A 22,361-nucleotide genomic window follows, 5' to 3' on the forward strand; every position below is an offset into this window, starting at 1 on the left:
TGTCCCGTTTGTAGGAACTGAAAATAAAATAAATTCATAATTATAATAAAGGTCAATCAAATGGACCAATATGGCAAGGCCATGATGATCCACTTGGTAAAATAAATCCGCTTGGCATCTTTCTTGGCCTTAAGACAACAATTCTGATAGCTAAAGATCCAAACGGGACACAAAATAAATAAATAAATAAATAGAATTTTGAAATTTAATATTTCTGATATACTTTGCTACTCAGCAGCTATCTTGGTGATACATCCAGCCATATATGTGGAATGTTATTTTGATGCCTTTATCTAATAATGTGTTTCTGAAGAGCCAAACTGGGAAACATACGCCCATCATGTTTGTTCCAAGGCCAATCTGTGTGCACTTCTGTTCTCCACGTACTTGTGAAACTTTTCTTTACGCACTCTGGTTTCTAGAAAAAAACCCTGCTTTGCTAATGCTGCATATATTGGCTGAGAACACTCTCCAAAAAGAAAGACATTCTTATCTTGTTAAATATAGGTTTAACAAAAACTTTCATTATAATTATGCAAGTATATTTAAGTGTACTCATTGTTTTTCTTGGCTAAAAGCATCCATAATGTGAATTTGGAGGGTGCAAGTTGATTATGGTGGTCGACTGGACTGACCCGCTAATGAAGCTGTGATGTTGTAAACCTGTGTCCATGCATACTGCAGCTATAATTACCAGAGAGAAACAAGCTTTTTAAACGTTGCTTTATGGGCAAATTTACCAACATTTTTTTTGTGTGTGTGTTTTTAAGACTGGTGATTCTTGACATGTAGCTTCTGTGGCCTGGTAACCATGTGATTGCTGGATGTTGCAAAACAGCTGCCAAAAAAGAAATACTCACCAAAAACCTCCTTCTGATTGTTTTGGTCATTAGTAAATTGCCACGTTCCCCCATAGTTTGCATGGAAGATGTCGTATTTCTCTGCAGACACTTACCAACTAACTACTAATTTGTAGTGAAACTTGAAAAGGAGACAAAATCGAAACAGAGATTTTGAGTAAGAGATCAAAGTAAAAGTTGTGCTTTACTGCTAAAGTCAACACACTGTAAAAGGCACGTCTTCTGCTTTGAACGCACAGCGTCTCGATTTGGCAGAACACTCTGTGCCCAGTTCAGGAATACATGTTTTACCCACGCGACTGGGGGTCACTGACCACTCTCTAGGTCTTTGTGACTGGGGTCCAAAAGCTTCAAGAGAACAGCTCCTATAAATCCCTTGAGGTTTTCCCAAGATGGCTGCAGAGTTGCTGTGCTTACTTCTAGAGAGACTTTGGTTAGGATGCTTCACGGAGAAAAAGAAAATAAGTCTTAAATGTACCTTTGAAGTTAAACTGTACCAAAATCACTGTCCACATAGGGTGAAGAATAATTGCAACAAAAAAAAGGAACTGAAACACTTTATCTAACAGGAAATTACTGAAATTGTTAAACGCAATTACAAAAGAAGGCAAAATGAACAGGAATGAGACAAAGTGCAGACGTAGAGGATGCATGCAGGATTGCATGTAGATCAGAAATTGCAGAATATAAAAACCTGACAAAATGTATTTTTATAAGTAAAAGCTTCATCGATTAAGCATTTTGTGTCTAATAAATGCAGTAGCACGAAAAACACGTTTTCCACTTTATTAACACAGCGCGGAGGTTTCATACCTATGCATAATATGTATCTCCTTTCTTTGTCAGGGAGACATTGTGGATCTCAAAAGAGCCGATGGCAAGACGGATGTGATTGTGACAGAGGGCGTCAACATGGTGACATACACACTCGACGAAGGCCTCATTGAGTTTGGTACGGCTGTTGATGATGGAGATTATAACAGGTGAGTACAGCCCACTAAATAAAACCATACAGCCTATCAAAATGACGATGCAGCGTGAACATCCGTCCGTCCTTCCTTGCACCCGTCACTTTTCTGGGTCAGAGGCGCAGTGACAGTAGGGTGAGCAGAACAGGCCAGATGTCCTTTTATCCAGCAGCTTCCTCCAGCTCTTCTCGAGTATTTCCTCAGCACTCCCAGGCCAGCTGGGAGATATAATCCTTCCCTTCAGCGTGTTGTAATTTGATCACCTCCGAAAGGATGCTCGTGTGAAGCCACCTCATCAGATGGAGTAAATAATTATAACTGACCTCTCTTATTCAGAGGAGCATCAACTCAGCTCCTTCCTCTAGCACTTTGGGAGTCTTTAGGAGGAATTTGGTTGCTTATATGTTTAATGGTCTTCTTTCATAGGAAGAAATTGTCATACAAAGTTTGGAATTAAATTTTTAAGCTCAAACTACCAAATAAGGAATTGAAAAATCATGACTATATTTTTGAAACTCATATATTTTGAGAAACAGTTTACAACTATTAACTGGATATAGTATTGTTTTGACATGGAACTGTGTGTGGAGGAGGTCATTTGGTCCTCCGCTGAGCACCGTCAGGCCTTTGCTGACAATGTCACTAAAGTCAGCTACAGTAGAAAAGCTTCTGGAAGAGGCATAATGTAAATAAATTTAGGGAATCAATTGTTTCGCCATCGCCATTAGCCAATAAGTTTAAGTTTCATACTGTTTTAAGTCCTTTCTTCCTGACATTTTATATACACTTGTCTCTGTGTTAAATCAGTGAGAGAAGATAGCTTTCTGTTTGTGCGGGGTAGCCAATAAGTAGAAGGTTGTCTTAAAGGGGGCGGAGCTTAAACCTCTGTTTTTCAGACATTAGATGAACATAGGGTGAGCTAATAGATATGATAAGTACAGATTTTATTTTTAAGCTATGAATCACGTAAAGCAAAAATTATACTTTACAATGGGACAAGTACCACTGAATGTGGAAATCAGGCATTTTATTTCATCCACTCATGATCTGAGTTAAAAGATCACTGTGTTATTGCAATTATTTTGTAAAGTAATGTTACAGCTTTGTGCCTTCTGGGGAGCTATTTGTTATTCCTCTCATTATTCTTATAAATCATGATCTTTCTAATCTGCTAATCTGTCAAATAAGTCTTCTAAATTCTATTTTACTAATGTTGGTGAATGTGATTGAATTAGATTAAGAAGATAGCCCTGGTCCCTCTTTAGCAGCTGTCACATTGAAGAAGTTCAGCATCTTTTCAGGTCATACCAGTAATAATCTTTCTAACATGTCCACTGATCTCCTCGGCAGACTTTATTAGATCAGAACATCTCACGGTCCATTGTGACTTGCTTTATGTTTTTGTAGAGCATGCTATAGTGAAACACTGGACCATGCATAGGTTTTATTCATTGATTTACTTCATACAGTAATACAAAACATCTTCTTTATGGCTCTATATGTGGGGCTATTAATGTGATTGTCTTGCTGAAGAATGAATTTGGGACATTCAGGAACCAACTTGATCCAGATTTATGAAAAGACGGTTTTTTTGGGTCACCTGTGTCTAATCACCAGTCCCCCTCGTGTGTATCTATAATGCCATCTTCCTGCTTCAGTTTAATGTTCTTGGTATCATGTTCACTAACCTTCTCTTCATCCTTACTTTGGAGTTCCTTGTTTTTTCCATTTGGACATTTGCATCAGCCAAATTAGGCTTATTTATTTATTTATTTTTACTTTATCTGTCTTACGGTCCAGTATCCAACAAGTCTGACTAAAAAACAAGATAAAAACTTAGACTAAACTGAATTAAAGCATATTTAAAAGTGATGAAAAGGCCGTAGAAGATTTTCCAATTCAGACTTAAATTTGGGAGTGGCTGCTGTAACACAGTTTCCTCGATATTTGCAGCTCTTCTGCCGCTCCTTATCTTTACACACCATTTGTGGTCGGTATCTGCAGCACAGAATACTTGCTTTATGTTCTGTCTTGCCACCTGGCTCAGCTCTACTTGTGCATGTGCGTGTATTTTCCAGAGCCACAGCCTTCCTCGAGACTCTGGAGATGTCACCAGAGACTGAAGCCATGTGGAAGACACTCAGCAAGCTGGCTCTAGAGGCTTGCCAGCTGCACATCGCAGAAAGGTCAGCACGACACAAACACGCACGCACACACAGCCACACACAAAGCCCTTTCAAAGTAATGTTCTTGTCTCCGGAATAATTACATTCAGTATCAGTCGTCATTGCAAGTGAGACTTATCTCTGGGGCTGGAGAGAAAAAAAGAGGAAAGAGGCAACAAGGGCACCTTCATCACCTGGAATGAAGAAATACACTCTTGGACACACTTGCGCACTCCCGGGCAGTTGTTTTTCATCACTTCAGAGGACATTACATTGACTTACATTCATTTCCTGGACATTTACTATAACCTGTACTCCTCTGACCGATTCTTTTATCTAAAATATACAGATTCAGCTTATACACCTTGATTTTTGTACCTTAAAGATAATCAGATAGTTCCTTGAAATATTATTTTATAACCAGATAAATGTCCCCACAACATAATAGAAGTATACCCTCTGCACACGCACGGCCGATGGCTGTGTTTCTGCCAGAGCCCCCCCCCCAACTTCATTTATCATCAAAGACAGTTTTTAATTTTCTATCATTTTATTCCTCTCTCTCCATCTTTAGTTCTCTCTGTTTTGAGAAACCTTTCAAATTTGAATTCCCTGTCATTAATAATGCATATGCTGTTCGTTAGGCATCGTCTTGAATTGCATAAATCATGAAATCGGGGAAAGAAACAGTTTTGTCTGGAGTGGATAATGTTAATGAGGGAGGGAAGTGATGTTAATGAGAGAGGGAAGCAGAAAAAAAAGAGTCAGACAGTAGGAGTTTTTAAACTTTTTTTCTTTCATGACTTGTTCATTAATCTGATGCAACTGTTCACAGAGAGTTGGTAATAAAGTGGCCAAATGCTAAGATGTGCCTGTGTATTTCTCAGCTTCTCACACTGAATCTAAAGGCTAATTAGAGAAAGAGCTTTAATTTATCTCAGTTCATTAAGTGAACAAGTTTTCACTGACCAGAAATGCATTCTTCCTCCACTAAACGGAATATATTTCTCTTTATTTCTGTTTCTGTTTGACTTTCTCTGTCACCATCTGCTGCTTAATTGCTTAGTTCCTCTATGGTTTTCTCTCCCTTTTATTTTGTAGGTGTTTTGCTGCGCTGGGTGATGTCTCAACCCTCCACTTCCTGCGGCAAACAAACGAGATCGTAGACAAAGTTTCACAGGAAATGGTGTGTTTTATCTCAGCAAAGGCCCAACGCACTGATCACAAATATAGCAGATAAAGAGCTTTAAGGGTGGCAATAATATTTCTGACTAATTGGCTAATTATTAGTATTCTCCAATGAAATGCAATACGGTATTTGACATTTTTATGCAATGAAACCTGAATAATTCAACACTTCTCTTAAAAATGTGTCTTATGATGGAACTGGAAATCCAGCATTCATTGTACAGCAAGTCTCTGCTGGAGTTGATATTAATGAAATTCCTTTTAGCTGAATCTCTGTGAGTGGTCCTTATAAAAAAAATGCAGCTTTGCAATTCTTGAAAAGTTTTTTCTCTCTGCAAAGCTCAAAAGTGCTCCCTGGCTTTTGTATGTTTTAATCTCTTTGTCTCTTTATTAGGGAGAAGATGGGACATCATTTTATCAAGTCCAAGCACGCGTGGCCATGCTGGACAAGAATTTTAAACTGGCTGAGATGCACTACACAGAGCAGGTGGGCTGTAAAAAAAAAGAGCGTTAGAAATAAGATTGAATATGTAATATGTAGAATGAATTCCTTTTCAGATTTTACAACAAACAGAACACCCCAAAATTCACAGAGCTGTTAAGCTTTTAAATGTGTATTTATGCTTGATTTATATTACTGCATCATGTCTACAGCACAGCCTGATGTGCACCATCACAGAAATTTAAGTAAACAGCACCACAGTAACGTGTTGTATTAATATTTGTGGTTAAGCACAACATATTAGTAACAGAGGAGTAATACCTTAAAGAAAAGGAACTATTGCTCCATATTATGAGGAACTCTATCTGCAGGTAAACTGGCATTTTTAGTCAAATATGTTCATTCTACAGATTAGCAAAAAATAGACCACTTTAATATAAAGCTCAAAATATTAACAGACTAACTGTTTCTAGCTTGCTATATAATGTTAATTTAGTCAGTAATACGGTGTCCCTTTATACACACGTTTTCTTGCTTTCATAGCTCTGATGATACTTGTATAGACTCAGTGTGTTCTGAAGTCTCCTCTCCTTCAGTTAAAGTAACCCTTCACAATTTATTAGCTCCAACTCGAACATAAACAGCTCAGTTTCACTTGTGATGACAGTGAACAATGCAGATACACAAGCACACATAAATGCTGTCACCTGCTATAAGAGGGATTCAACACAGTAAAATAAGGCTTAGGAGCAACAAGCAGCCACAAACTAGAGATTTATAATTTCTTCCCCATGTAAGAATGGGAAGGACAAGCAACACAGATGATTTCACTGCTAAAAGTATTGTTTACCTTACAAGATGGTAACCAACAAATCCCTGTGAGGGCTGCAGTGGTAAGTCATTGTAGTCTTTTACCAAACACTTGAGATTGGTAAAGTCTTGGAATAAAATGAACTGAATAAATAAACCCAGCTCTGCATCCTTAATGCTAGATTTTTGGAGAATAAAGTCCAACGTTTGGCTTTTGTTTGTTTTGTTTTGTTTTTGCTGTGCAGAATGCCATCGAAGAAGCCATAGAGATGTACCAAGAGCTTCACATGTGGGATGACTGCATTGCTGTAGCTGAAGCCAAGGTAAAAAAAGGGAATTGAATCACACGCAATTACTGATAATATTTGATCAAGTCATTTTACGTGGTCGCAAATCAGCTCGAGGTAGCGTATTTATATTGATTACTTTGATTTCAGCACATTTTAAATATTTATTTATCATATTTATATTACAGAATAAAAGCCAAAAGCTAGTTTTTTACTGCCTCTTTATTCGGGAAAGGTCAGCACAGTGGGTAGCTCCACATATTATATTTATATATTTATTACATTTTATATTATGGGGTATTTTAAGGGTTGATGCCCTATCTAATGCATTCCCCAAGAGACAGAAAAAAAGGGAAATTATTTATTGCTTAATAAAGTATATAAAGCTACAGTAAGTTTAAATCGGAAAAGACAGAGGAAAACCCAAAATGTGTAAACAGACAGCCTTCTCATATGACAAGCACAGGCTTCTTAATTGCCTAAAATAGCATTTCTAAAAACAAAATAATTTAGCCCATTTATGCCTTTGTCTTGCTTAGATCTATTCCCTGCATACACTATTTTATAATACTCACTTTATCAAATCTGAAAAGGCCTGTGGGTGAACAGCGAGTGTCCTTATGAGCTTCATTTTCTGAAAACAGAACCCACAGCAGAGGCAGGAGTCTCGTTACCTCTCAGAGAATTTGGATTACCAAATTACAATGTACACCTGCTGTCAACCACAAGAGTGTTGTTGGTTAGTTATCTGTGGACAGGATAACTGTTTGGTTGAACTCTAAATGCAAAATAACTGCAGGGCTACCCAGAGCTCGACACCTTGCGTGAAAACCGTTACCGGTGGCTGATGGAGACGGGTCAGGAAGACAGGGCCGGCGAGGTGAGGGAGAGCGAGGGAGACTTCCAGGGTGCCATAAACCTCTACCTGAAAGCAGGGCTGCCAGCTAAGGCCGCTCGCCTCGCCATGAGCCAGTCGGAGATCACCAACAGCAGCGAGACCGTCGACCGCATTGCTGCCAGTCTCATCAAGGGAGAGTTTTACGAGAGAGTGAGTGGATCATTTCTTCCTCCTGTGTTTCCCGCTTCTCTGAGCCCATCTCTCCTCGCCTCAGCTTCAATGCCGGAACAAGTGTTCTTTGTTATTTTCAGTTTTGAACTCTGTCTCCCTCCATCTGCCTGTTTTTCTCTGTGTGCTTTTTCTTTTTTTTTTTTGTCTAAAAGCTCACTTCTTTTCCTCTAGCCATCTGTGTTTATGTAACAGGTGGGAAAGAGGCTTGGAAAAGGAGACTGGATCCTCAAAGCAAATTTTGTAACCTGATATTTTGTGTTCTAATCAGTTTCGGTGTCTGGAATTAGATATGGAAGTTGGTGATTACAATTTAACTTGCAGTAGCTAAAATAAAACTTCTCTGTATTTTACAAAGTGCCACTATTCTTCATTGCATTTTATTGTTAGAAAACCCACTGAGTTAGCATTTGAATTGTGTGTATCCTTTTAAAAGTAAAAATAATTATAGGTTGAAAGAGTTGAACATGTTTAATTGAGGGTAGTCACAGATGGAGAAATGCAAGAAAATATTTAGCTGGAACAAATATCTGATTCAGGTATCATGTTGTTTGAATCATGAAATACCTAGCAGCAGAGAAATACAGGGACAAAATGTTCCCACTCAGTCCATTAAAACAAACAAAAAACTGAGGTAACTAATTAAAATGTAGCACGGTGTAATTGGCAGCTTTAGTTCACACAGCCTCAGCCAAATTCACAGTTAGTGGCCAGGAGTATATTGATACCTGTGTTTAAATCCACAATAAGAAAAGAAACTTTCTAAAGACATTTAAAAGTGATAGTAGTCACTGTTCCAAGAACATCGGAACATCTTTCTTCTAATTACACCAACAAACATTATTCTCATTTGACATTCCATGTTTTCATTACTAAACTATACTAAAGTAACTTTACAATTCATCTTGTAATGGGCCGTGATATAGCCCCACACAGCTCTCTTTCTTTTAGACAGCTGTCTTCTGATTGGCTGCACACCATTGTTTCAATATGTTACTGGCTATAAGGTCAAATTTTGAAACAATTATAAATATCTGATATAAATATTTGAAATATTTGATTTCCATAGTGGTGTGTGGCAGTTAACAGAGTCACAGAGTTCAAACCTCCTGATTATAAGTAGCAAATCCTGTGCCTTCCTGGGTCCTTTCCAGGTGCTCTGGCTTCACAGTCCAGTGACATGAATGTCAGCTTAACTGATAATTGGCTGCTGGAGTTGATGGCCTGTTCCAGATCTCTCGTTGATTGACAGCTGGGATATACTTCAGCCCCATATGACCCTAAGTTGAAAGACAATTGACAGCAAAATGTATGTCATCTCTTCTGACCAGGCAGGAGATCTGTATGAGAAGATCAGGAACAACCAGAGAGCGCTGGAGTGCTACTGTAAAGGAGGTGCCTTCAGGAAAGGTAAAACAGTTAGATAGCTTAGACTGCATATACCATTTGATAACTTCTACAATGTTTTGTACAATTTTAGATGGTAGGTTTAAGCTAAATCAAGTCAATTGTAACTTTTCTGGTAAGAAAGTTTCTCCTTCCTGTTTCCTGTAGCGGTAGAGCTGGCTCGCATAACCTTCCCCGCTGAGGTGGTGAAACTGGAGGAGTCCTGGGGAGACTACCTCGTCCAGCAGAAACAGATGGACGCTGCCATCAACCACTTCATTGAAGCAGGGTATGTAGAGTAGAGGAGGGATGGATGGAGGGAGAGGACTGGAGAGACAAAGATAAGGACAGATGGAGAGGCAGAAAGATGACACTTGAAAAACAGTCCAACAGTGATGGCCAACAATTCTTTAAAATCATCACCAGGATAATGGAGAGATGAGATTTTAAAAAATCGCTATACCAATGCCCCAAAATCCCAAATAAGACAGGTAGTCAGAGCTCAGAAAGAACTTAGAAACGCGTCTGAAACTGAATTTTGACTTGGCTACAAGTCTCTACAGAAACAAAGACGTTAAAAATACTACTTTTAAATACAGTTAGTAAAGTTTCAGGCACTATTTCAGATAGCTATAAGCTAACTATAAGTTCTCTCTCTGCAGAATAGTTAAAAAATGCAACTAGTATTACCAACACAATCTGCATTTTAATGCTGACTCTTGCTATCTGAACAATTAACGTGTTCATATGGTCTTCCATGCAGCTGTTCTCTTAAAGCGATCGAGGCAGCCATCGCAGCTCGCCAGTGGAAGAAAGCAGTCCACATCCTGGAGTTACAGGGGGATTCGTCATCAGCAAAATACTATGTGAAGATAGCTCAACACTACGCCTCCATGCAGGACTATGAGGTGAGAGACAGGAGGACTGAGGTAGGAGGTAAAGAGGAAAACCTAAATGAAAAACAAAAGCAGGTGAAGGTATAGCCACAACATGTTTTCTTTCAGATCAGTGAAAAGGAAGGTATCAAAAAGTACAAGTTTTTGTCTTTATTGTATAATAGATTATATGTTGGACTTTTATTAAATTGTGGGAATGTTTAAGGGTAAGATGAAAATAAGCTACAGATGTAAATATAACTTTTTAAAAATGTCTGATATAAACTATTCTTTTCGTGATATAAATGATGAACTGAGGTTTAAATGTATTTTTTATACATAATATGAGACGGTAGCACTTACATGCTTGTCTGCTTTCACACATCCCATTCCATCCATAGGGTTCAATAAGATGTCAGCCCACCCTTTGCAGCTATAACAACTCCACCTCCTCTGGGAAGACTTTTCATTAAGTTTAGAAGTGTGTTTAAGGGACTTTTTGACCTTTCTTCCATAAATACATTTGTGAGGTCACTTACTGGTGTTTGGAAAGAAGTCCCGGTTTACAGTCTTGTGTCTAATTCATCCCAAAGGTGTTTCTCTTGGGTTGAGTACAGGAAACCATGCAGGCCAGTCAAGTTCTTCCATGACAAACACGTTCGTCCATATCTTTAGGTACCTTGATTTGTGCAGTGGTGCACAGTCATGTTGAAACAGGAAGTGGGCATCCCCAAACTGTTTACCAAAATCTGGGAGCATGAAATTTTCCAAATATCTTGGTATGCTGAAACATTGAGTTCCATTCACTGGAACTAAAAGACAGTTCAGCAAAACTCGCCCATTTGATTTTCCAAAAATCTCACATTCTCCGCAATGATAGCTGAACACATAGCTCATATTTCCTCCTCACAGCTCTCCATTAAGCTCCAGCTCTGAAACCCCGGCATCTCCTCCAGAGCACCTCTAGGATAACAGCAGAACTGCCAGGAAAAGTTGGCTAAAACGTGAAACATGTTCACCTTTCACTTTACAACCAAATATCAACATTGTTCAGACGTCTGGAAAAGTCATCTTTTCAATGTCATTTCAACAAGGTTTTGCTCAGGGGATAGCACTGGCAAGGTGTTTTAACTGAAAAAGATAAATCTGCTCTACACAGCAGTAGACAGATGGCAAAGTAAGAAACTGGTGAACAGTGGAACAAAAAGAAAGCAAAACACGACTACAGATCGTTTCAAATGCGTGTAAACGAGAAACTGCATTTTTAAATATTTGTGCTGGTTACATACTTTGAACTGAGTCAGTGTTACACTTTCACTTGTGTTATATATGTACCTCATAAAAATACTGTACAGGCTTGGCTAAATGAAGGAGGCTGTGACATTTTGCCACTGGCAGTTAATTTCCACTCATCTCATGTGGACACGTACACACACCCACACACATGCACGGTGGCCAGTTTTCACTTTACTGCAGTCTCTGTGGACACTGTAACCCATGTTTGCTCCAGGGTGCTTTGGCAATAAGGACAAGTTTGGTAGTTGTAACAATACTTTTAAAAGTTGCCCCAATACCACAAAAAACACGACTGTTGAAAAGAAAACGATAACGAGAGCAATCTGGTACGAATACAAAGAAAAGGAAGCGAGATGATGGTGGTGAAGCGCCGTGTGCTGTGCTTATTCTGATGAGCTCAGCTGAGCCAAACGGCCTCCACAGACTGCCAGGCTCTGAAAATAGCAGCCTATTTCAGTCAGATTGCTCCATGGGCATATTCACAGAAAGTAATTAAGATAACAAGCTCTTTGCTCTCCAAGTTGGGGGGTAGTTGTTGCAGGAAAGTGAATTTCAGTGCAAGCTATAAACAATGAAGCGCACGCACCTGCTGTAGCTATAGAGAAAGTATCCTGGAAAAACAGTGACTAAACACTTTTTAATCAGAATGGCAAACAACCAGCTCATCTGTTTGTTGTACTGAAGCGACTTTTATTACAGACTGATTCTATGAGTATCTGGCTTTATGTAGCAAAAGTCTGTTCACTGTAAAGTAGCGGGATTTTTTTTCATTATATTATCATTTTTAAAATGCGATAAACTTTTAATTGCTTCATTCAATCTCTTAGTCTCTACTGTGTGTTAAGAGTCAGATCACTTGTCACAACATAAACTGGCAACCAGCAGCAGAGTTTACAACAACAACAACAAAAAAAAACAGTGTTATTCAGTAGGTCTGATATTACACTGTTGTAATTACATGTTTCATGTAATGGCACAGTCCTACACGAGCCTTTCTAGATCAGTATTTGTTTACAACCAAACTCACGAGTTGCAACATTGAAAAAGTCTACCACCAGAATAAGTATAATTAGAGTTTGGTTTCACAAATTGCATATCCTTAGCTAGTGCAGATAAAAAAGCAGCCTTTGGAGTGTGGTGAACTCTGTGCAAGCCTCTGCATATATCACTTCTATTCTCACCTCCTCAGGTATGAACAACGAGAGTAAGGCCTCTGCAATCTGAATTAAAAATTAAGTTGAGTTTTTTCATAGTTTGATGTATTCATTCAAAGTTTCCAGTCTTGTCTTTATTTAACAGGGGCAGTGCACATTAATGGACAGCAGTGTAAGAAAATATGAGATGTAAACACGGCAGATTTTATCTATACTCCTAATTCACATCCTCAGTCCCTGGGCAGATCACATAAAACTATATAATAAACAAAAACATGCAGAGATGCAACAAAACAAATAAATACAAACATGTCATATACCATCTGTCCCAGTCTGGTTCCGACTTGGTGGTCTTATTGCAGAGAACCTAAACAAAGTGCGCTGCTAAGTTTTAGTTCATTTAGATGAGAGTTTCACATATTTTGGCTACATGCTTTCTCTGTTACTAGTGTTCCCCCGACATTTTTTTAAATGCAATTCAATTTTATTTATATAGCACCAAATCACAACAACAGTTGCCTCAAGGTGCTTTATACTGTAAGGTAAAGACCCCAGAATAATACAGAGAAAACCACAACAATCATATGACTCCCTATGAGCAAGCTCATCTGCCGCTTTGGAGGTGAGGGGAGATAGACGGGACAAAGACACACTGTGGAAGAGAGCCGGTGATTAATAATAACTAATAATTAAATACAGAGAGGAATATAAACATTTGTAGTAACTGCTGCCTGATCCACTCTGTGTGTAGGGGGAGGGGACTCACACACACAGGTTTCTTTGTGATTGACATTAATGCACTCCAAAGCCTCTTATCCCGAAAATAAGCCAACATCAGTAAGCTCCATACCCTAATCTTAAAGGTGCATCCACTCTGGAAGTGATCTACTCTGCGCCCATTGCTTTTTCTCCGATGGCTAGTTAACACTCTAATATAATCACCTAAAACCAAGTTTTATCCTTAAACAGGTCTTTGAAGAGGTTTGGGGAATAAAAAAAGAGCCAGCCAAAAAGTTCTAACTTAGAACATATAATTACTGTGTTTCGCTAAACCTCAAACAGTTTCTTATCAAGATAGCTGGGCAAGATTTTATTATTGCCTTTGTGACAGATGACTTTAATATACCACTCATGTTGTTTAGCTGAACCCACAATCTGCTTGTTTTGCACTGGCAGGCATGCCCACACACATATATTCAATGAGAGTATCCTTAAAGCTGTCCCATTTTGAAAATGGTAACTTTGTGATTAGGTTAGGGGGGGAATATGCAGATTTCAGCTGCAAAAATAATCTGGATTAAACTCTCAGAATGGGCTCTGTATAAGTAATGTAATATATGATTTTTTTTTAATGTGACATTCTGTATTTTCCGTGTGTTTTGTTATTTTTTTATTGACCTGTAGATGGCAGAACATCTGTTTGTGAAAGGAGGTCACATTAAAGATGCTGTAGAGATGTACACCGCAGCAGGGCATTGGGAGGAGGCTCACAAGGTCAGCACGGACACATTACAGCATAGTTTTAAATATTCTGTGTTTTCCAGAGTCCTTTTAAAGAAAATCTCCCTGGAATAGATATTTAAGAATCTAATGTGGGATTAATTAAGAAATGTAATATTTAAGGCCATGTTTTTAATATTCTTTTTCTTATAAAGCTGGCAGTGAAGTGTATGACGGAGGAGGAGGTTATGGCTCTGTACATCAGCAGAGCTCAGGAGCTGGAGAGAGATGGGAAGTTCAAGGAGGCCGAGAGGTAAATACAAATCTCCATATTTACACGAATTTGTCACGTCATTGTCTGCTGGAGTCGAGCTGGTGGGAGACAAACTACCATGACACCATTTGAGTTAATCTCTGACCTTGAAAACAGCAGGAGAAAAAGTCTGGACGTAGTATTTTAGACCTGAAGTGTTTTAAAAAGCCCTCTTTCCCCTTTTACACATGCAGGCTGTTTGCTACAGTGAAGCAGCCTGACCTTGCCATCACCATGTACAAGAAGAACCGGATGTTTGACGATGTCATTCGTTTGGTAGCCAAACATCACCCTGACCTGCTGACTGAGACCCATGTCCACCTAGCCAAGGTACACACCACACTGCAGTGACAATCTAACGACAGTGTTTTTACTCCTAGAGTTAAGCCCTACAGATTTAACATGTTACAATCAAATAAATCTCACTGTGACCCGAACCGAGCCTGAGTTTGGGTGATGGGCAGGCTAACTGTGTAAAACAACTCTCTTCACACATATTTGCAAATTGCCTCATGCATCTATAGATTTGCAAATGGATGCATGCTAAAACCTTTGTTTTGTACCAGACTGTAAACATGCTTATTTCCTCTTTAAGCTTTTCGTGCCAGCTTCAAGTGGCTGCTAGAGGAACTACAATGTTGGTATTCTTCTATATGAGCATCCACCTTTGTCACCATATGAATAAATGACAGAAATAAGGAATAGTTTAATAAGATAACATAAAATAATGTTGAACAGACTGAATAATATGAGCACACTAAATAGAAATGAATCAAATAAAAGTAGTAAATAAAGTAAACAAAAATCTTTGTTTATGTAATAAAACAGTCAAATAAAATAAAATAATGCAACAGAATAATTAAATACAGTCACATAAACACTGTCTATAAACCTTGCTTATTTAAAATCCTGGGTGAAGTGGTAGCTTTACTTCTAGCTGCTCTCAGTTACTCCAACAGCTAGAGCACGGAAACTAAAAGCTGCCTTTTTTCTGCTTATTGTACTGGTTCATACACTGAAAGTACCAGAGCACTAATGCAGGACTTTAAGACAGGTATAATTTGTTCTCTCTTTCCGTGCTATGAAAGATAAATAGGATTAAACTGCAGTGACAGTGTTTATACTGTAAAGCAAAGTTTTTTTTGTGGCAGTTCATCTGCTTATTTTTCTTGTTTAATTACTTGGAGATGAGGAACATAACTCCAAGAATGTGAGCAACAAAAATAATGTCTTCAGATCCTTCCTGCTCATCTGAAACCAGTTTAAAAGTGAGAGAAGGGTTGCGTTTTGGTTCATGTCATTACTTCACAGCTCAGCATTTACGCAGCCACGACTGGTTGGGGCTTCTCATCAGAAGAGCTCTCACGGGCTCAGAAACTGCTGCAGTTCTAGAGCTGTGTGAGGTTTTTATTGGGAGGTCTGTGTCTGAGACCACTCTCTGTTTCTAATGTTTGTAGCTGTCCAGCTGTCTTGGGAGAAATGCCTTGCAGCAGTTTAAACTCAAACAATAATTTATTCAACATTTTCCTGAATTGTGAAGTTCAACAGATCACTGTACAGACAAATTTTAAAGTCTTTTAATCATGTCCCGACATAATCGCTTTCAAACTGAGTCTCTGAGCTCTAGATTTCTTTTTCATTACTGAATCTGTTCATTTTTGGGACCAATTTTCTAACTTTTTTTTTCACAGTGTCGCAAACTTTGGGACATTAATTCTTCCTCTACATTCTATTCTAGCTCTAATTCAGCGACCCTTAATGGGCTGTGTGGTTTGGTTGAGCCTGCTGGTATGTGATACATAAGTTATGGTAAGTGACGGTGATGATAAATGTGCTGTTTGCAGGAACTGGAGGCTGAATCGAGGTTCTCGGAGGCGGAATACCACTTCATGGAGGCTGAAGAGTGGAAGGCTGCGGTCCACATGTACAGTGTCAATGATATGTGGGAGGATGCGTACAGGGTACAAACGCCACATTTGTTTTGTTTTGTTCACTTGTGTTTAATCTCATTACATTTATAAGATATGGCAGAGAGCAGTAAAGTCTAGAACCTCGTCCCACGCAGCAAATGTTTACACCTCACACTCTGCTTATATCAGCTGTTATCTGTTGTTGTAATTGTTTTAGGTTAAAGCATATACTGTAGATTGCATATATTATAATGTTTATTCCTGATGCTAAATACAGAATAGGACGGCTTGACTTGTTACTGGGTTTCTTGTCCACAGCATTGTTACAGGTGTGTGGCTCTCTGTTTATTGCTGTAGTTTCGTTGGGAATGCACCACAGCTTTATAGCTTCTTTCAAATGTTTCTCCCTGGGATTATGTGTTGTAAGGGGGTTAGGTAGCCACAGGAGTGAAGGCCTGGTGTAATGATTTTTTTTAATGTGTTTGTGTGTTCGTCAGGTGGCAAAAAGCCACGGAGGTGCTGATGCGCAGAAGCAGGTGGCCTACCTGTGGGCCCGGAGTCTGGGAGGAGAGGCAGCTGTTAAGCTGCTAAACAAGTTTGGCCTGCTGGAGTACGCCATCAAGTCTGCTTCAAATAAATTGTGAGCATTATCACAACACAAAGACCCAAATAATTATCTAAGTTCAATTTACTCACATACTGAGTTTCATTTTATTTGCTTAAAATATGATAAACCTTTTGCAGAGCTTTAAAACAAGTTTGACACTCATTCAGAATCTTTTATCTGTTGTACTGTCTGAAAGGAAATCCTAACGGTAAAACGTGATCAATTGTTTCCTTCCTAAAAAGGAAATGAGCAAGGTCACTTAGTAACCATCTTTGAAAGTTATTTGTGCTTTTAATTCCCAGACCGTGTATAAATTAATGGGGAGAAAGCTATATATTTGACTTTTGTGGTCACAGGGACAAAACGTGCATGTATCCTCAGTCAAATCCACATTTCTAATTAGAGGTTTACACATCCATACACACTTATCTCATAGATTTCTACTAAAAATCCTTTGAGTGCCAGATCTCTTATATGTGACATAAACAGAGACTGTCCTCATGTTCTCTCCAGCTCATTTGACTTTGCCTTTGACTTGGCCCGCCTTGCATGTAAGGAGAAGATTCCTGAGATCCACCTCAAGCATGCACTGTACCTGGAAGATGAGGTAAATCCATCACAGTTTTACCACACAGTCAGTTTTCTGCTCTTTCTATACACTTTCAAAAAAGTTGCTACAACTACCCACATGAAGACTTTTCAGTTTTCCTCCTACAAAACTGCTTCATGCCAAATTTATTCTCTGTCTTCTTTATTCAACCAGACCAAGCACATCAATATGTGATTTTTTTTCTTTTTATTGCCCAGCATAGTCAGCTCATATGAGAATAACAATAAACCTGCTGCTGCTGTTTCTGTGAACTAACTCACTGAGTTATTGTTCGTAATTTCTGTTACTGAGAGCTCACTGCATGCTGCACACATTAAGTCGTGTTAATCCTGAATTTGTTCATGGTTTCATCTTACAGGGGAAGTTCACTGAAGCCGAGGCAGAGTTCATCAAAGCAGGAAAACCCAAAGAAGCTGTGTTGATGTGAGTACTGGAGGTGATGATGTTGTGCTCACACTTTGAGCCCATCATTACTGCCAGCTGATCAGCATCAGTGAGGAGCAGATTTATATCAGTTTCAGGCTCAGTTTGAAGCTTAATGTTTAAGGACAATTTTGGTTAATATAATTATTGGAATACTTCAATTTTTAAACTTTCTCATGTCATTAAAAAAAGTCCAAATGTTTCACTAATCACATATCTCTTTTAAGGGGTTCTTTCTTCCATAATTGAACTAAACAACCAAGCCTCATCAAAATCATTTGATAAATTGGTAATACTTTAAATTACGCTACATATATTAACCATTAATCAGCTCTTAATTAAATGTCTGATAAGGGTATAATAGGACCATGCAGCCCAAGTCATTAGTAAGTGGTTTGCAATGACTAATAAAGAGTAAACAGGCTACTAATAAGCATGTTTATAGCAAGATAATTAAAGCCTAATCTAAAGTGTTAGCAGAAAGTTAACTGAGGAAACAGCCTGCATAGCAATCAGCAGTAGAAATACTAATTATGTATAGCTTTCTAAAAATAGACATAGTGAAGTTACACCACAGCCAGCCACACAGCACTGCGCAGCAATGATTCTTGTACGCACATGCTTAAGTCATTTTAGGTAATATTCAAATTGGGGAGTGTGTGAGTATTCATGAATGATGGAGAGTAACCCATGATCAGTGACAACCCCAATGCTAACACTAATGTTAACACTAACCCTGGGCAAAGCAAATATCGTCTTTGTTTTTAATTTCTCTTTCAAGGATAGCACGCATGGAAGAAGGAGAATAGTGATTCTAACAGACACATCAAAAATAATGAACTTTTTTCATTTTTTCCCCCAAGATATAGGATTGAGGTAGGGTTATGACTTCGTCGTCAGAGAGGTAAAAGCAGTTTTAACGGTTCACAAAAGTATGTAGAGATTTGAGGTTTAAGTTTGAGAAGTGCCATTACTTCCCTAAGCCACTGAAAGCAGATATGTCTTGAAATTAATGTCCAGCCCCCCAGATAGCCACAGCTTTAAGTAAATTTCTATGAACCTGAAGTTATTCAAAGTCCCCTTTCTGGTACTTGATGAAAAACATTTAAAAAATCGTTTCCGTTAATCTTAAAACAGATTATTTTTGGATTTTATTTCCTGTGTGTATTTGTGTGTGAACTGTTCCAGGTATGTCCACAACCAGGACTGGGCCAATGCACAGCAGGTGGCTGAGGGCCACGATCCAGAGAGCCTGTCTGAGGTTCTGGTTGGCCAAGCCAAGTTCTGCTTTAAAGAGAATGATTTCAAGAAGGCTGAGGCCTTCCTGCTCCAAGCACAGAGACCTGAACTAGCTGTTAAATACTACAAGGTAACTCCACCTCAAATTTATTTATAAAGCACATTTTTAAAAAAAAAAACACTACCCAAAGTTCTGTGCAAAAGATAGAGTGGATAAAAAGACAAGGGAATAGAAATAAATAAAGAAATAAGAAAAAAATAGATATTAGTGGGTGATAAACAGAATCATGGCCGAAAACAGCACAGGAAATACAAAGAACAATGACACACTCAAATGTCAGTGAGTAAAAAGTCTAGTTTTAAAGGATCAAATGGAGGGAGCAGATTTGAATGTGAGGGAAAAGTTGTTCCACAGTTTGGGGGCAAACACACAGAAGGCCCAGTCTCCTCTGAGGTTAAATCTAGCGCTAGGGACAGTCAGAAGCATTCCAATCAGCTGACTGGAGGGACATGGGAGATTAATAGGGGTGTAAGAGGTCATAGATGTATTAAGGAGACAAACTATGAATGGCTTGTATACAAACAGGAGTATCTTGAAACTGATTCCGACCCTCACTGGCATCCAGTGGAGAGATGCTAAAACATGTGTAATATGACCTCTCTTTTAGATACCTGTGGACAGCCTACCAGCACCAGACAACAGAAAATGCGAGCATGAACACAATTTTGCAATCTCTCACAGAAAGGAAAACCTAACTTTTGAAATGGAACAGAAATGAAAAAAGCTGTTTTAACCACTGAGTTAATTTGCTTGTTAAACCTAAAGCCAGAGTCATATATCACACTAAGAGTTTTGGCCTAAGGGTTTACATAAGTGGACAGATTTCCAAGTTGATCAGAAAAACTTACAAAGGAATTGGCAGAGCCAAAACAGAAAATTTCTGTTTTGGCCACATTCAGCTGAAGGAAGTTTTGTGCCATCCAGTTCTTAATGTCCACAAGGCATTTGATGATGCTATTCAGCCTGGACTTGTTGGCATTGAGGGGGAGATATAATTCCATGTTGTCAGCTTAGGAGCAAAAAATTATATTATGTTTACTGATTATTTGACCCCAAGTAAGCATGTGTAGAAAGAATGGGACGGGACCTAAAATGGAGCCCTGAGGTACCCCACAGGAAATTGTTACTGTTGAAGAAGAATAGTTTCCAGTAATGTAGGAGAAGATCTCTTTTTTTAGGTATAAGGTGAACCAGTGTAGTCAATCTGCCGCTGATACAGAAAAAAGACAAGAAAGTAGAATTTGTAGAATTTTTTGCAATTTAGTGAAAAATGTCTAAAGTTGCAGGATTCATTTTTCATTTTTCAGATGTTGACAATCTGCCTGATAGTCAGTTATTTAATTGATTTCGTGTCTGTTTTAAATTCAGGATGCAGACATGTGGAGTGATGCCATACGTATCTGTAAAGAGTATATCCCCAATAAACTCTCCATGCTCCAAGAGGAGTATGAGAGGGAGGCCTCCAAGAAAGGACTCAGGTGAGATTAAGCCCATAAAATAAGTAACCACTGACCTTCATTTCTTGTGGTGTTCAAATATTTTAGGTCTAACATGGCAGAGTAAAAGATGAAGCACAGTCCTACTAAAGAAAACCCAAATCCGTCACTGAAGCTATATCTAGTTACAACATTTGAAGTCAAAAGCCTTTCAACTTGACTCGTGATTATTTGTGGGACATTTTTTAACATATTTTGAACATTACCAGAAATGCATCTATGCACAACGAATCAGTTTGATGCTTTTTCCCTCATTTTTTAAAAAAACACCTCACGTGTACTCCCAAATTTCAACTCCCGATGAGGAACAGCTCATTAGACAGCAAACCAGCAGAATGCAGCTCATACCCTCCACCCATCGTTTCTCCCGCTTTAATGACTTGTGGGAGGAAACATCAAAAGTTACCAATGGAAACGGATGAAAAAGAGGGTTTGAAGAGAGAAAACACTGAATTATTCTTGCAGACTTTACAGCTCAGGCTTCAGATAAGTGCAAAGCTTCTCATCTCCCACTGCATCCATCTGCAAAGCTGTGATGGAACTGCAGCTTGTAGAGGATGAACACAGTTCTAATCTCTAATTTCTAATGAAATGGAAGCTAATGACAAAGACCGATTATTAACAGGACAAGTAAATATATTAAGTGATTGAGATGAAAAGGCTGTGGATAATACGAAAATGTAGAGTACATTCCAGACAGAGAAAAACATGGATTCACTGAAGACTAACAGGGCAGAGGAGGGCAAAGGAACTAATACTGCACGATAGAGAGGGAAGAAAAGAAAATTAAAAAAAAAAAAACTAAACTTAATACTACAGAAAACTCATTACAGGAATGATAAAGAAATCCAAACAGGAACCAGACTCGGTCGTTTATCAAGCACTGAAACTTGCAATATACTGTAAAAAAACAAAAACAACTAAAGATAAACCAAAACTCTGATATATTAACCCAAAAATCCAAAATTCTAAAACAACACAAAATGAACATTTATGTGTATAATTTATGCTCCATGAAGTTGAGGAATAAGTCACACACACATGTAGAATGGGATATTGCTTTCCAGCATGTCCTGACTGAAGAAACCTCTATTCACGCCTTTAAGGCTGATTATTTGTGATGATATGTGTATGGCCCCGCCTGCACATATACCCCCTTCTCTCAGCTTCTTCTCTCAGTTCGATAGCCACTCTTCATCGAGCCAAGCTGCGCAGAGACAACCTTGTGTTGTAACTCGTTCCTCTCCTTCAGAGAACAAAAGTTATACACATAACTGTTCGTTCCCTTTCAGTCGATTCACATGGTACAACACATATAGTATGGGACATATATACACGCCCTGCAGAGTATCCATCAAACTGGAGTTGGACCACCACCACCTTAGTGTGTGGTAGACCCAGCTGAAAGGACAGTATGAGCCACCGAAGGGGCTGTAATGTACAAACGAGTGAACCGAAAAAGAAAAAAAAGTGTGCGGTGATGCCCAACTAGCTGCACAGACAAAGCATGAAGGTCACCCACTTACTTTACAGAAGCCAAAGTGAAAAACAATGCAGTTTTATATGAAATACATTTTATATCCACAGACTCAAGGGAGGCACAAATGGCCTCAAGCACCAAACACAAGTCCCATGAAAAGACACTGGACCGCCAGTATCTAGCATCTCCTGCAGGAATGTCAAAACATCCACAATAGAGCACTGGACTGGGGGAATGTGCCCGTCCTGGCACCATTGCTCAAAGGCTTGCCATTTGTACTCATAA

The 22,361-nt window shown here is 38.7% G+C and overlaps 1 protein-coding gene across 1 annotated transcript in view; it reads left to right on the top strand.

The window, feature by feature from the left end:
- Positions 1–22,361, top strand: part of ift172 (intraflagellar transport 172) — a 54,946-nt gene that overhangs the window by 15,692 nt on the left and 16,893 nt on the right. The window contains exons 17-34 of the mRNA XM_005753241.1: positions 1,707–1,843; positions 3,907–4,014; positions 5,095–5,179; positions 5,576–5,668; positions 6,679–6,756; positions 7,520–7,768; positions 9,118–9,196; positions 9,341–9,461; positions 9,936–10,080; positions 13,902–13,991; positions 14,153–14,250; positions 14,445–14,580; positions 16,095–16,211; positions 16,658–16,800; positions 17,281–17,374; positions 17,736–17,800; positions 18,989–19,169; positions 20,469–20,578. Of these exons, the coding sequence (XP_005753298.1) occupies positions 1,707–1,843; positions 3,907–4,014; positions 5,095–5,179; positions 5,576–5,668; positions 6,679–6,756; positions 7,520–7,768; positions 9,118–9,196; positions 9,341–9,461; positions 9,936–10,080; positions 13,902–13,991; positions 14,153–14,250; positions 14,445–14,580; positions 16,095–16,211; positions 16,658–16,800; positions 17,281–17,374; positions 17,736–17,800; positions 18,989–19,169; positions 20,469–20,578 (2,129 nt within the window). The remainder of the gene's footprint in view (positions 1–1,706; positions 1,844–3,906; positions 4,015–5,094; positions 5,180–5,575; positions 5,669–6,678; positions 6,757–7,519; positions 7,769–9,117; positions 9,197–9,340; positions 9,462–9,935; positions 10,081–13,901; positions 13,992–14,152; positions 14,251–14,444; positions 14,581–16,094; positions 16,212–16,657; positions 16,801–17,280; positions 17,375–17,735; positions 17,801–18,988; positions 19,170–20,468; positions 20,579–22,361) is intronic.

This window comes from Pundamilia nyererei, unplaced genomic scaffold (assembly GCF_000239375.1).
Source record: "Pundamilia nyererei isolate P.nyererei 1_Seehausen unplaced genomic scaffold, PunNye1.0 scaffold00415, whole genome shotgun sequence".
Classification (NCBI taxonomy): domain Eukaryota; kingdom Metazoa; phylum Chordata; class Actinopteri; order Cichliformes; family Cichlidae; genus Pundamilia; species Pundamilia nyererei.